The sequence below is a fragment of the Camelina sativa genome, chromosome 2 (assembly GCF_000633955.1).
Source record: "Camelina sativa cultivar DH55 chromosome 2, Cs, whole genome shotgun sequence".
In the NCBI taxonomy this organism is placed as follows: Eukaryota; Viridiplantae; Streptophyta; class Magnoliopsida; order Brassicales; family Brassicaceae; genus Camelina; species Camelina sativa.
In genome coordinates, this window is record NC_025686.1 from 20,203,023 (window position 1) to 20,214,743 (window position 11,721).

General features: G+C 34.1%; 3 protein-coding genes across 5 annotated transcripts; all 3 read left to right on the plus strand.

The window, feature by feature from the left end:
- On the plus strand, positions 4,427-6,162 carry LOC104730334 (ubiquitin-conjugating enzyme E2 8). 3 transcript variants are annotated; one of them, XM_019236259.1, is made up of 5 exons: positions 4,427-4,559; positions 4,736-4,823; positions 5,266-5,393; positions 5,555-5,659; positions 5,831-6,159. In XM_019236259.1, the coding sequence occupies exons 2-5, from the start codon at positions 4,754-4,756 to the stop codon at positions 5,972-5,974; spliced, it is 447 nt and encodes a 148-aa protein (XP_019091804.1). In that variant the 5' UTR covers positions 4,427-4,559; positions 4,736-4,753; the 3' UTR covers positions 5,975-6,159. The 3 variants fall into 3 exon arrangements, with proteins under 3 accessions (XP_019091804.1, XP_019091808.1, XP_019091810.1); XM_019236263.1 differs by having other exon boundaries at positions 4,428-4,541; positions 5,831-6,162; XM_019236265.1 differs by lacking the exons at positions 4,427-4,559; positions 4,736-4,823 and adding an exon at positions 4,841-4,945.
- On the plus strand, positions 6,252-9,318 carry LOC104730344. Its single transcript, XM_010449510.2, has 2 exons — positions 6,252-6,376; positions 6,692-9,318. Exon 2 carries the CDS (start codon positions 6,706-6,708, stop codon positions 9,037-9,039), a length of 2,334 nt encoding a protein of 777 aa, XP_010447812.1. The 5' UTR covers positions 6,252-6,376; positions 6,692-6,705; the 3' UTR covers positions 9,040-9,318.
- LOC104754540 (putative F-box protein At3g24700) lies at positions 9,562-10,743 on the plus strand. Its single transcript, XM_010476759.1, has 2 exons — positions 9,562-9,993; positions 10,096-10,743. Exons 1-2 carry the CDS (start codon positions 9,562-9,564, stop codon positions 10,741-10,743), a joined length of 1,080 nt encoding a protein of 359 aa, XP_010475061.1.

Below are 11,721 nucleotides of genomic sequence, written 5' to 3' on the forward strand. Positions count from 1 at the left end.
ATATTAATATATTAGCAAAAGAATAATAAATCTATACTTAAAATACATACTGTTTCGTCAGCGAGAATTAGTTCGAGTGATTCACCAAGTTTAGCGGTATTCATTTTCCAACTGTGGAGAATTTTGACTTGAATACGCCAAGCGTTTTTGTATGGTTTTAGGTCTTTCAAAGGAGTGTAAGATAGGGGTAGAGCCATCATTTTGTGTAACGAAGTAAAAATCGTTATTTTAGTATAATAATCCAATAGAAAGTTCTCAATATATTTATAGTTATAATTCATTGATTTAGGTTATCACTTATAAGTTAAGATTTGATATCAGGAATATACGCAAAATATATTTACTTGCTTGATTCGTTACAACTGATAAACGAATATTCCTTTGAAAATTTGATCGTAAAAGATTAGTTCATAATTGTAACATCGGAAATCAAGGAATTAAACAAAATATGGTAACTTGAATATTCGTTTTATAAGATTTTAACTGAATCAGAAAAATTTCCTTTTAAATTAATATTTGTTATGATATGTTTCGGTAATTAAGTAAATATTCAAATTCTTCGGTATTAAAATTTATGAAATCAGAGTGTTTGCCTATAACGAATGGGTTTGTTTGGGATCTTAATTAACTAATCTTGAATTAAATAATAAATTGGATCCGAAAAATATTATTCTCGAACACAAACAGTCCGGTGGTTATTTTCCTTCTGTTGTCGGCTTTTTTAAGGATCCGCGTCCCGACCCGTTTTTTTTAAAGTAATCGACCAAGGGCATTTTCGTCATTTGTCAAAATCGAAACTATAGGTTAGTTAGATTAAATTTTGTGATTCTCTAATCATTTTTAATGAAAAACCTACCAAAACCAAGTCATGGTCCATTTTTACTCTAGAGAGTACTTCTGCTTTAATAGTATAGATTCAAAATTTGGTTTTTAATTTTATACCATATCATTTGTATACCCTATTATATTTTATTATGTAGCATGCTATAAAATATTTTTATATAACAAATATATAAAAATAATGGTGAATCAAAGGTTATATATATAGCAAGGTGCAATATACTTTGACAAAAAAACAAATTAGACTCAATTATAAAAAGTCTATGAACATTTTTAAGCCAAAAAATTTTAAGAAAAAATTATATGTCTCATCATTTGTTATATATCATATTATATTTGTTATATAAAAGGAAATTTTTGTATATAACAAAATTTTACTACAAAGTATTATAACAAATATACATTTTCCTTTTGTATATAACAAATATAATATGGTACATAACAAATATACATTTCCCTTTTGTATATAATAAATATAATATGGTATAAAATTTAAAACTAACTTTTGAATTTACAAAAGGAAAATGTATATATGTTATACTATTTTGTACTAAAATTTTATTATATAATTTTTTAGTAAAGTTATGTAATTATTTTGTTGATTTTTGTTGTTTATGAAGAAAAAAAAATTGGTCAACGTAGGTCAATATCGGTCAACGCCAGTCAATACCGGTCAACACCGGATTCCGGCAAAGAAAGTATCAGAATTAGATGGTTATGGTGTTGTACACATAACTCATGTTTGTTTATGCATATCCGTATGTAATGACAATAGTTCGTGTAGTTAATAAAACATTTATATTGTTTGTATGTGTGGCGATGTGTTGGCATATACTTGACGTAGCTGGCAATCATTTTTCCAAAAAAAAATGACAAATAAGTCTCTTATTTTTCCACAATCAGCAGTCCATGATTAAAAACTTTTTGATTCATCATCACTGTCTTTGTTGAAAGCCAATATGCAATAAATTACATTTCATGAGAAATCATTATTGTAATCACCTAATAAAGAAAAACCTTTTTTTTTGTGTGCCATTAAACAAAAAACATATAAAACTAAAAAATTTGATGTATTATGTAAATGAAATTATGATTAAGTCTGGGGTATTTAAGGTATTACAATGAGAAATAGTGGATATGCAATGGAAATGGGTAATTCGTATAATAGAAAAGATTGCACTTAAACGATTTTCTTAAAAAAATTCACTATGTGACATATAAAGAACTAATATGAGATGGATATTTTGAAAATTTGGTTGAAAATATTCAAATGGAGACTTTATATATTTCGTGAAGTAATTCTCCACTTTGGAACGGGTAACTTCAATATTTTAGTATTTTTTAAAAACAGTTAGATAGTTTGTTAAAATTGTATTTTTTTGGATGGTAAAAACTAACTAAATAAAAAATATATATATATTCAAGAAGAATATGGGTATCCCATGCAAATTTCTTACCCAATCTCTATTAAAAATATTGTCTACCAAGTAATTATATAAAAGAGAACGATCATAATTGTGACATCCCGGTTTGCGGAGAGGTTTAAAAAAATTGATTTGGTCACTTATGTTACCAAAGTGCAGTTTTCTTTTCGGTCAAAGGTCCTGAGAGAACTCTAGAGTTAAGCATGTTTGAGCTGGAGTAGTTTCAGTATGGGTGACCATTTGGAAAGTGATTGTCGGAACTGTGCGAGTGGAGACAAAACACATGGAAAGATCATGTGGTGATTTGTAGGGATGGTAAACAAATCTTTAAAGCCTCCTGGACGTAACAAATCGACTGTCAAATATAGATGGGCCCACTGGCCGGGAATGGATGTGGGCCCACTAAGCGAGGTGGGCCTATGAATCGGAAATGGACATGAGTGGGCCCACTAAGGTGATGATCGGAGCGTTACAATAAGACAAAAAAATTATGATGGATATGGAAAGATAGGAGATGGAACGGGATATGATAAAACGGGACATGGACGTGTTTCCCGTTCCTCTAGATTATATAATATATACGTGTAATAATCCAAAGTAAAACCAAACTTAAATTAGATATTTAAAATAATACAATTATATAAAATATTTTGCCCGTGCTATAGCACGGGTTAGTACCTAGTAGTTATAAGTTATTGTAGAAACACTCGACGGTCGTTGTGTTTTTGCAAGTGTGTGTCTGCACATCTATTATTCTCTCTTGGTGTCCATCCAAAAAAAACACTGGTTTTTCTTTTTTATTTTTTCTTTTATAAACTGAACCGACTAATTCTCCGGTATTGCAAATATTTTTTTATTTTATTTTTCAAAGTCGATATTTGTTGGCTAACCGTAGCCGGTTTAGAACAAATAAACCGAAAATAACCAAGCCAAATTGAAAAATATCCCCTTGTTTTGTCATTGTAACCACAAATATACTCTCTCCATTTTATAATATAGGATGTTTAGAGAAGTATTTTTATTTCATAATACAGGATGTTTCCAATTTTCAATGCAGCTTTTAGATTAAATTTATATTTTCTATTATGTAGACTTATTTATGATTTGTTAAACTTTATAAAAGTAACTATTTTTTAATATGCGTGTTTCCACTAAAACATCCTATATTTTAAAACGGAGGGAGTATGGTTTATGATTAAAAATTAATAAAAGTATATTTAAATTAATGTTTTTATTGTAAAATGATTAACATGTATGAATCACACATATATCTTTATTTGATGTATAACATAAAAAATTCCCATCTCAACTGACCATCACCATAGTACTTCTTTTCTGTCAACTTATTCAAACAAACTCTTATAAGTAAAAAAAAATATAAAGTTTTAAAATTTGTTTGATAGCTAATTCATTCACCATATCGAGTTATATATATCCATCCACTAGGCCATCATTATGCCCTGTGATTAGAAAATAACCGTCTTAAACCATTTGCCTATCTTGTCATTTATCCATAACTAATTCGTGATATTATCATTAGTCATTGCAGTAATACAAATCCCACTATGACGACGTGATGACTGCATGATATGACATTAAACTATTATCGTTACAAAACTTAAAGATCTATACCTTTTGAGATTTTCACACAATTTTAAAAATTATTTTACAATACCAAATAAATATTCTTATATTAACTGAGGGTTATATAAAAAAAGATTTACATTCTGTTAAAAAATGTAATTGGTATGGATAAATCAGAATATATTATTAGTTTGAGATAGAGATTGAAAATAATCTTGTCATAAAAAAGTAGATAAAATTTCATGAAATTATGATTTTTTTTCATTGCTATTTCTAACAAAGACAAATATATTTAACCGTTCATATCTCTACACTTGGCTATATTTTTAAGAATCAAGAAAAAGATAGAATATGTACCAAAGACAAATTTATAATTTTAAATTTTATCATGATTCAGAATCATTGGAATCTAAAGTGGGGTCAATTGAAATACAGCCCACCCTTTATAATTTCTTGAAAAATAAACATAGGAGCCATAGTATTTTAAAACTTTACAGATATTTCCTTAAGCAGCAATTATTACTACAATAAATAATATTTTATCCAATTAAAAATACAGTTCTCTCTCTTCCTTTCTTCTAAGCATAAAAACCCAAACTTTTCTCTTTCGTTTTTACTTTCTTCTAAGCAATCTGCAGGCAGGAGTGTGAATCGCAAAAAAAAAAAAATCGAATTTGGAGGATTCTTTCTGAGGTAACAAAGCTTTCTGAGGTAACAAAGCTTTCTCCTTTTTGACTAACAAACCCATATGAGATCAAAGCTCGCTTCTTTATTGGAAAATTCAAAAAAGCTCGTCTCTTCTTTTGTTCGATTCAATCAGATTGGTAAAAGTGTCTCGGATTTTGAGCTGGATTGATCTAGGGATTAACTTGTATTGCTTTTTGTAGGGATTTCTCAGTGAGAAAATGGCGTCGAAACGGATCTTGAAGGAGCTGAAGGATCTCCAGAAAGACCCTCCAACCTCCTGCAGTGCAGGTTACTGCCAAGAAAACAAAATCTCAAACTCTTTCTTCTTGTTGTTGTTGGATCATTATGTGACTAACCATTATGTCTGGTCACAAATCTGCCATATATTTAGTGTTCTAGAGATTACAAAGGTGCTCTGTTGCTAATTATTAGACTGATCAGAGTTAGAGGAGTTGAGAAATGTAGAAATCCTTCTTTGATTTGTGTTATGGTGTTGTTAACTTATGTATTGGCTTATGTTTATCTAAGGTTCTTAACGTATCTCAGTTTATCAGTTGTTACTTTTCTCTAGTTATCCGACTAATCAGAATTGAGAAATGTAGAATCCTTCTTTGTTTTGTGGTGTTTTTTGCTTATATTTTGGCTTTTGTTTATCTAAGACTATATAACGAATCTCAGTTTATTAGTCGAGGTACAGACTGAAGAAACTGAGTTGCATTGATATTTATAGGTCCAGTTGCTGAAGACATGTTTCATTGGCAAGCTACAATAATGGGTCCTGCAGAGAGTCCGTATTCAGGGGGTGTGTTTCTCGTTACCATTCACTTCCCTCCGGATTATCCTTTCAAGCCACCAAAGGTATCCATTATTGTACAATTTTAAAAAGTACCAGAAACTTTACGTTTAGTAAGGATTTGCTATTCATAAACTTTTTCTAAAGCTGAATCTTGACACTTAGATATTAGTATATTTTCGTTAATCTTGACACTTGGATTGGTTGTGTTGTTTTGTTCTTGTAGGTTGCATTTAGGACGAAGGTGTTTCACCCAAATATCAACAGCAATGGAAGCATTTGCCTCGACATCTTGAAAGAGCAATGGAGCCCCGCTCTAACCATTTCCAAGGTGAGTCTCACATCTTTTGGAATTTGGAGATATTGGTTTCTCCAATGTTCGTTTATGTTCCAAACGTATAGTTAGACCATCTACATTTTCCAGCTAGGATCTTGCTCTAGATATGTTTACGTTCACAAACAATGGTTCTTTAATGTAAATGATCAATGCAATTTTTGGTAGGTGTTGCTCTCGATATGCTCGCTGTTAACGGATCCAAATCCAGATGACCCGTTGGTGCCAGAGATTGCACACATGTACAAAACCGACAGAGCCAAGTACGAGGCAACTGCAAGAAACTGGACTCAGAAGTATGCCATGGGCTAACCAAAAGATTCTTCTGCTTCAGCACCTGTTTATGCTTTTATTTAAATATGTTTTTATTTCTTCTTCTTGATTTAACTTCAATAAAATGTTTATAATATCAAATTTTTTTTTTCTGTCAAAGAAGCGTCTGTACTCTGTACTATATGTTTATGGTTTTGAAAAAAGAAATGTTTATGGCAATATCATCACACACTGTGTTCTAATAAATGAATATTTTAAAGATAAATTGACTGTTCTAGATGTGTGTTTTTTAACCACAAAAAGCTTAATGAAAATTGAACCGTCATCGTTGCCCACGGAAAAAGGAAAAAAAGGAGAACTTTTTACCATTGCAGTGAAGTGAAGTGTTCTCATCTCCGAAGAAATCACCGAAGAATCTGAAAGACTCTGCTGCAACTTCAAGTGAGCATTTCCCCCCTAACTAAAAGTAAAATATTTGTAGTTTTTAACCTCACTCACTCAGCAGAGTTCATATATGTCGCATTCAACCCAAAAAAAAAAAAAATTCAAATTTTAAGGGTTTTATTCTTTTGCTGGGTTAATTGAATCACCACCTTCTCTATTGAAAATGTTCTCTCTTTTATTGTTGTCTTCCATTTCGTATTGTAGCTGATACTGTTATCTTCTGAAATTGAGCTCTAGGGTTTTCTCAAAATTGTGAACATGGCTTTAGGTATTCCGATTGAAACCCATAATTTATTTTGTTTCTGTTTGAAGGTTTTGTGGTGCTCATGGATACAAGAAAGGTTCCGTTGCTCTGTTATTGGAATGGTTGTATAAAAGATGGTCCTGATGGTCCATTCTATGAAGGGTCAAGTCCAAGAGGGATCAGAGTTGACAGCAAGATTGAACTATCCCAGTTGCTGGATGATCTGCATCGAGTTACTGGTTTTGAAAAGGAAAAGTTTCAGATTGATTTGATTGGTAGGTACCCTTCCATTGTTCAGCAACAGATGGTCAAGTATGTGCGCTTGCCCATTGTGGATGATTGTAGTTTAGAGATGATGCTAGAGGTACCAAGTCACCATCCTTCTATCAACAATCTGGAGTTGTATTTAGAGATCAAACCGTTGTCTGATGAAGGAACTGTTCCTATATCTAATGATCAGTCGCCATTGGAAAATAATGCGACCCGAAAGCGTTCTCGGCAAGAGGAGGAGGCTAGCGTCAATGCAGATGTAAATGTGAGTGTGAGGAATACTAAACTAAGAAGTCCGCCGGAGGATAACCATAATGGGTGGATTGAAGATGAGGAGAGTACAGATGTCGGTAACTGTGGTGATAACGGGGTTGCACAGAAGGATCCGAAAATGAAAAAGCCAACTCTTACGAAAGGCGTCAGCGATAGTGTCTCAAAGCAGTTGATTTTCTCTAGTCCATGGCTTGATGAAAGTGAGTTGCATGTTGGGATGATTTTTAAAGATAAAGTTGAGCTGGAGAATGCAGTGAAGTTGTACTCTAATAGAAGGCAACGTGAGTACAGTAGATACGACTTTTCCTATGAGGGTACCTTAATATACCGGTGCAAGAAAGTATGTGAATGGTTTCTCAAGGCAGCTGAAACAAATGGAAATGTCGTCAAGATAACAGAATATACAGAACCACATACTTGTAAGCCAGCAGATGTAAGCTCAGACTTTCTGGCAGGTGAGATCGAAGGTCTAATAAAGGCTCAGCCCTCGCTCTCAATTGAAGATTTGAACAATTGGGTGAAAGAAGAATTTGGCTACACAGTCTCGTATGCTAATATGTGGATTGCTAAAAAGAAAGCAATCACTGCAATCTTGGGAGATTTGGATAAGAGTTTTAGTGTATTATTGCCCAAGTTCATGGCTGCCCTTAGCTCATCTAACAATATGCTCTTGGAATGGCAATATGATCCTTTTCCTGATCCCAAAAATGCATCCTTTCGTTCTGTGTTTTGGGCGTTTCAGCAGTCAATTGCAGGATTTTCTCACTGCAGACCTCTCATTTTAGTGGATACAGTAAACTTGAGCGGTAAATACCCTGGGAAATTGTTGGTTGCAGCGGGATTTGATGCAGAAAACAGGCTTTTCCCACTTGCGTTTGCAATTATTACCGAAGGAAGTTTGTCAGCTGATACTTGGCGTTGGTTCTTTGCATGCATCAGAAAGAAAGTAACACAAAGGGAAGGCATTTGTCTAATAACGAGTCCGGATCCTGACATAGTTACAGTTGTTAAGGAGCGTGAGTGTCAGTGGGCACAACACCGGTTCTGTCTTAGGCATATGTGCTTAAAGTTTTATGACGTCTTTCATAACAATCTCATGACAGAGTTTGTTTACAAGGCGGGATCTACGAAGTACGTATCAAGTTTCGTGAAGTACTTGAAGAAAATCGAAAAGATGAACTTGGAGGCTCGAAAATGGTTAGACAAAATACCTCTACATCAATGGGCTCTGGCTTACGATGATGGTGGGCTGAGATTTGGGATCATGACAACAAACACAATATCTGGGACATATGGATTCATAAACAAAGCTCTTGATCTTCCAATCACAACCTCCATCTTGCTAATTTTTGATTACCGGGCAGAGCTTTTCAAATATCGACGTGGTCTTCTTGGGGAATCATTGAATGGAAGAGACCTATACTCTAAATATGTCATGAATTTTTTTGAAGAGTGTAAGGAAGCTTCTAGAACGCACGATGTATTGCCTCTAGACCGGACGGGGGAGAAGTTTCAGGTCACGGAAGTGATGCAAGTTAGTCAAACGAGATTTGTTGTTCATATGAGTGATCGGGTATGCAGTTGTGGGGTATGGCAACTTTTCAAGTTTCCATGTTCGCACGTGTTAGCGGTTTGCAGGAGGCTGAACATTGATCATTTGCAGTACGTTGATGACTGTTACAGTACCGAAAGTTCTCGTGCAGTTTTAGCTGTTGATTTCAAGCCGCTTCCGGGTGTCTCTGATTGGCCTGAAGCTTCCGAAGTTCCAAGATTGTTTCCTCCCGGAAGTCGTCCGATATCAGCTGAGCCAAGAAAGGTTATTGGAGGCCAAAAACGATCCAACACTGGCGAAAACAAAGGTCTGAAACGTTGAACCAAACTGAACTAAAATGGTTAGGTTTGTTACCGATGTAGTTGGTTTGGTTCAGTTTGAGTTTAAGGAAACTTAAGTCAGTTTTTTCAATATGTACAAAGAAGCGGCTAAAGTAGTTTGGTGAATGCTTAAATCTAAAGTAGTGTAGTGAAGAGTTTTTGTTTGTAAGATATGCTAACCGGTTTAGTGTTGGTTTTTTGGGAGGTTGTATGTAAACCGGTTTGGTTCCTGTAATGTCTGGACATACTAGGCTAACTTTTGTGATGATGATGTATTTGTATGCAGTAATCAGTGTATGCACTTTCGTTTTTTTTTCACGATATCTTTGGTTTACGCCTACACCGAGATAAGAAGCTAATCGGGTCTGCCGATGTGGTTCAATGTTGGCTCACATATCTCGGTTTATAGTTGTTTTATACCAATTGTTAACCCCTAATTTCGATCAGCGCAGTCGTGTCGCTTTCTTGTTTCTTCCTCAGGTCTCGTCATAAGAGAAATCACAAGACAAACAAAAACACTGTGATGGTTACTACTGATCTTCCACATGATTTAGAAACAGAGATACTCTCTAGGGTTCCGGCCACTTGTCTACAAAAATTGCAAACTACTTGCAAACGTTGGTACGCTTTATTCAGAGATCCGAGATTTGCCAAGAAGAACTTTGGCAAAGCAGCAGCGCAGGTGATCTTAATTAATGATTACAGGGGTTATTCAGCCACATTAATGGATACTCTAATTCATAGAGTCAATCTCCATGGAATCCAAAACAGCTTTGATCCATCCTTTGAGGTTGCAGTTGAACTTAACAAGCTTAATGATTCGGAACAGTTCAAGCTATCGTCCATCTTAACTCACTGCGAGGGTTTATTATTGTGCACTACAGAGGACAGTAAACTCGTGGTTTGGAACCCTTGTACTGGTCAAACCAGGTGGATCCAATCCGGTGATTATTGGGTATTCTTATACAAGTATGTCTTAGGATACGTAAACAACAGCGACAAATCTTGGGATAACTACAAAATATTGGCTTTTAACCATTTTCAAAGCTGCGTACAGTATTCTCCTCCTAAGTTTGAAATCTATGAGTTCAACTCTGAATATTCATGGAGGGTTCTTGATGACGTCTCTCCTAAATTTTTCATTCACTCTAATGGCGTGACTCTCAAGGGAAATGCCTACTGGTACGCTTCAGATAAAGAAGACCCCCTCTTTGTTTTCATACTAAAGTTTGATTTCGCTACCGAGAGATTTGGACGTATGCGTCTCCCTCTATCTTTTAAGAGAACTAGTTATGTTGGTGTGGTTCTCTCAGTTGTTAGAGAAGAGAAACTTGCCTTGTTACAGCAACATGGGGTTGGTATAGATTCATTAAAGATGGATATATGGGTGACCAAAACTAAGATGATCGATGAGGCCAAAGACTTGTCGTGGAGCAACTTCTTAGTAGTGGATTTGGGTAAAGTTATGTTACCAGGACCAGATGTGATGAGCCATATTATAAGTTTCTTGGTTGACGAGAAGAATAAAATGGTTGTGTGTTGTGATACAGAGTTACCAAGTTTGACTGATCCAATGAGGACCATGACAAAATTTTACTTTGCTATAGAGGGTATACAAGTTCATAATTTGATTGTACAAGAACCACAGGGTACTGCTTGGCCATTTCTCGTCAGTTATGTTCCTAGTTTGGTTCAAATTCATTGAGGAGGTATTTACAGGCAAAAGGGTATTTTTTATTTTTATTTTAGTCAATTATAAAATAGGGCTGATTCTGTTAAGTTAATAAACAGAGTAGCTGAATTTTCTTTAATTTTTTTTCGCTTTTGGAAAATACATTTTGGTGATCTACTTAAATACATTGTTTATGAATGCGTAGTGAGCTATATATCCTCGGACTTTTTATTTTCTTCAGAATTAGGTATGTGTGTGTGTGCATATGAAAGCCGAAAACAAAATTGTAGAAAGCTAACAAGGATTTTTAATCAGATAGCAACTTGTAAAAGCTCCTGTATATATATATTCCAAATCGCTAATTTATTGAAGTGTTGCAGAGTTTTTATTAACATAGTAGCTGAATCCTCCTTTACTTTTGCGTTTTGAGAATTTGACGATGTTGGTGATCTTATATTACTCGAATGCATTGTTTGTAACAGCATAAGAACACGATAGATGAACTCTTTTGAACCAGGTTTAGCAACAAGTAAAAATTTCTCGATAACGATCACTTCCTCAGCAAAACTAAGGAGATATTAATGGAGCTCGTTTGTCTTCTTGGAGTACTGCACGCCATCTCTGTTATATTTTAATTATTTATTAATAATACTCATTAAACTATATGCATATCAACAACATATGGTTGACAAAAAAAAAAAAAAACTATGCATATGATAATACTGGGCCGAAAAATGATTATTTCTCTTATTTCAAAGGCAAAAAAGAAGCAAATATTTAAATTTTGAATTAGTGAACCTTACTGGGCCTACACTATAAAACCCATCATACCGTTGAGGACAAAACGCAGGTTTCCTATGCGTTTGCGTTTGTTTTATATTGCCTAAAAAACAAAAATTCACTTTTTATTGGTGGAAAATTCAGAACTGTCCGATTGAAGCACCATCTGAGGAATCAACGGCTAAATAAGAATAATAGCCGTTAGACAAAAAAAAAAAAAAAAAAAAAAAA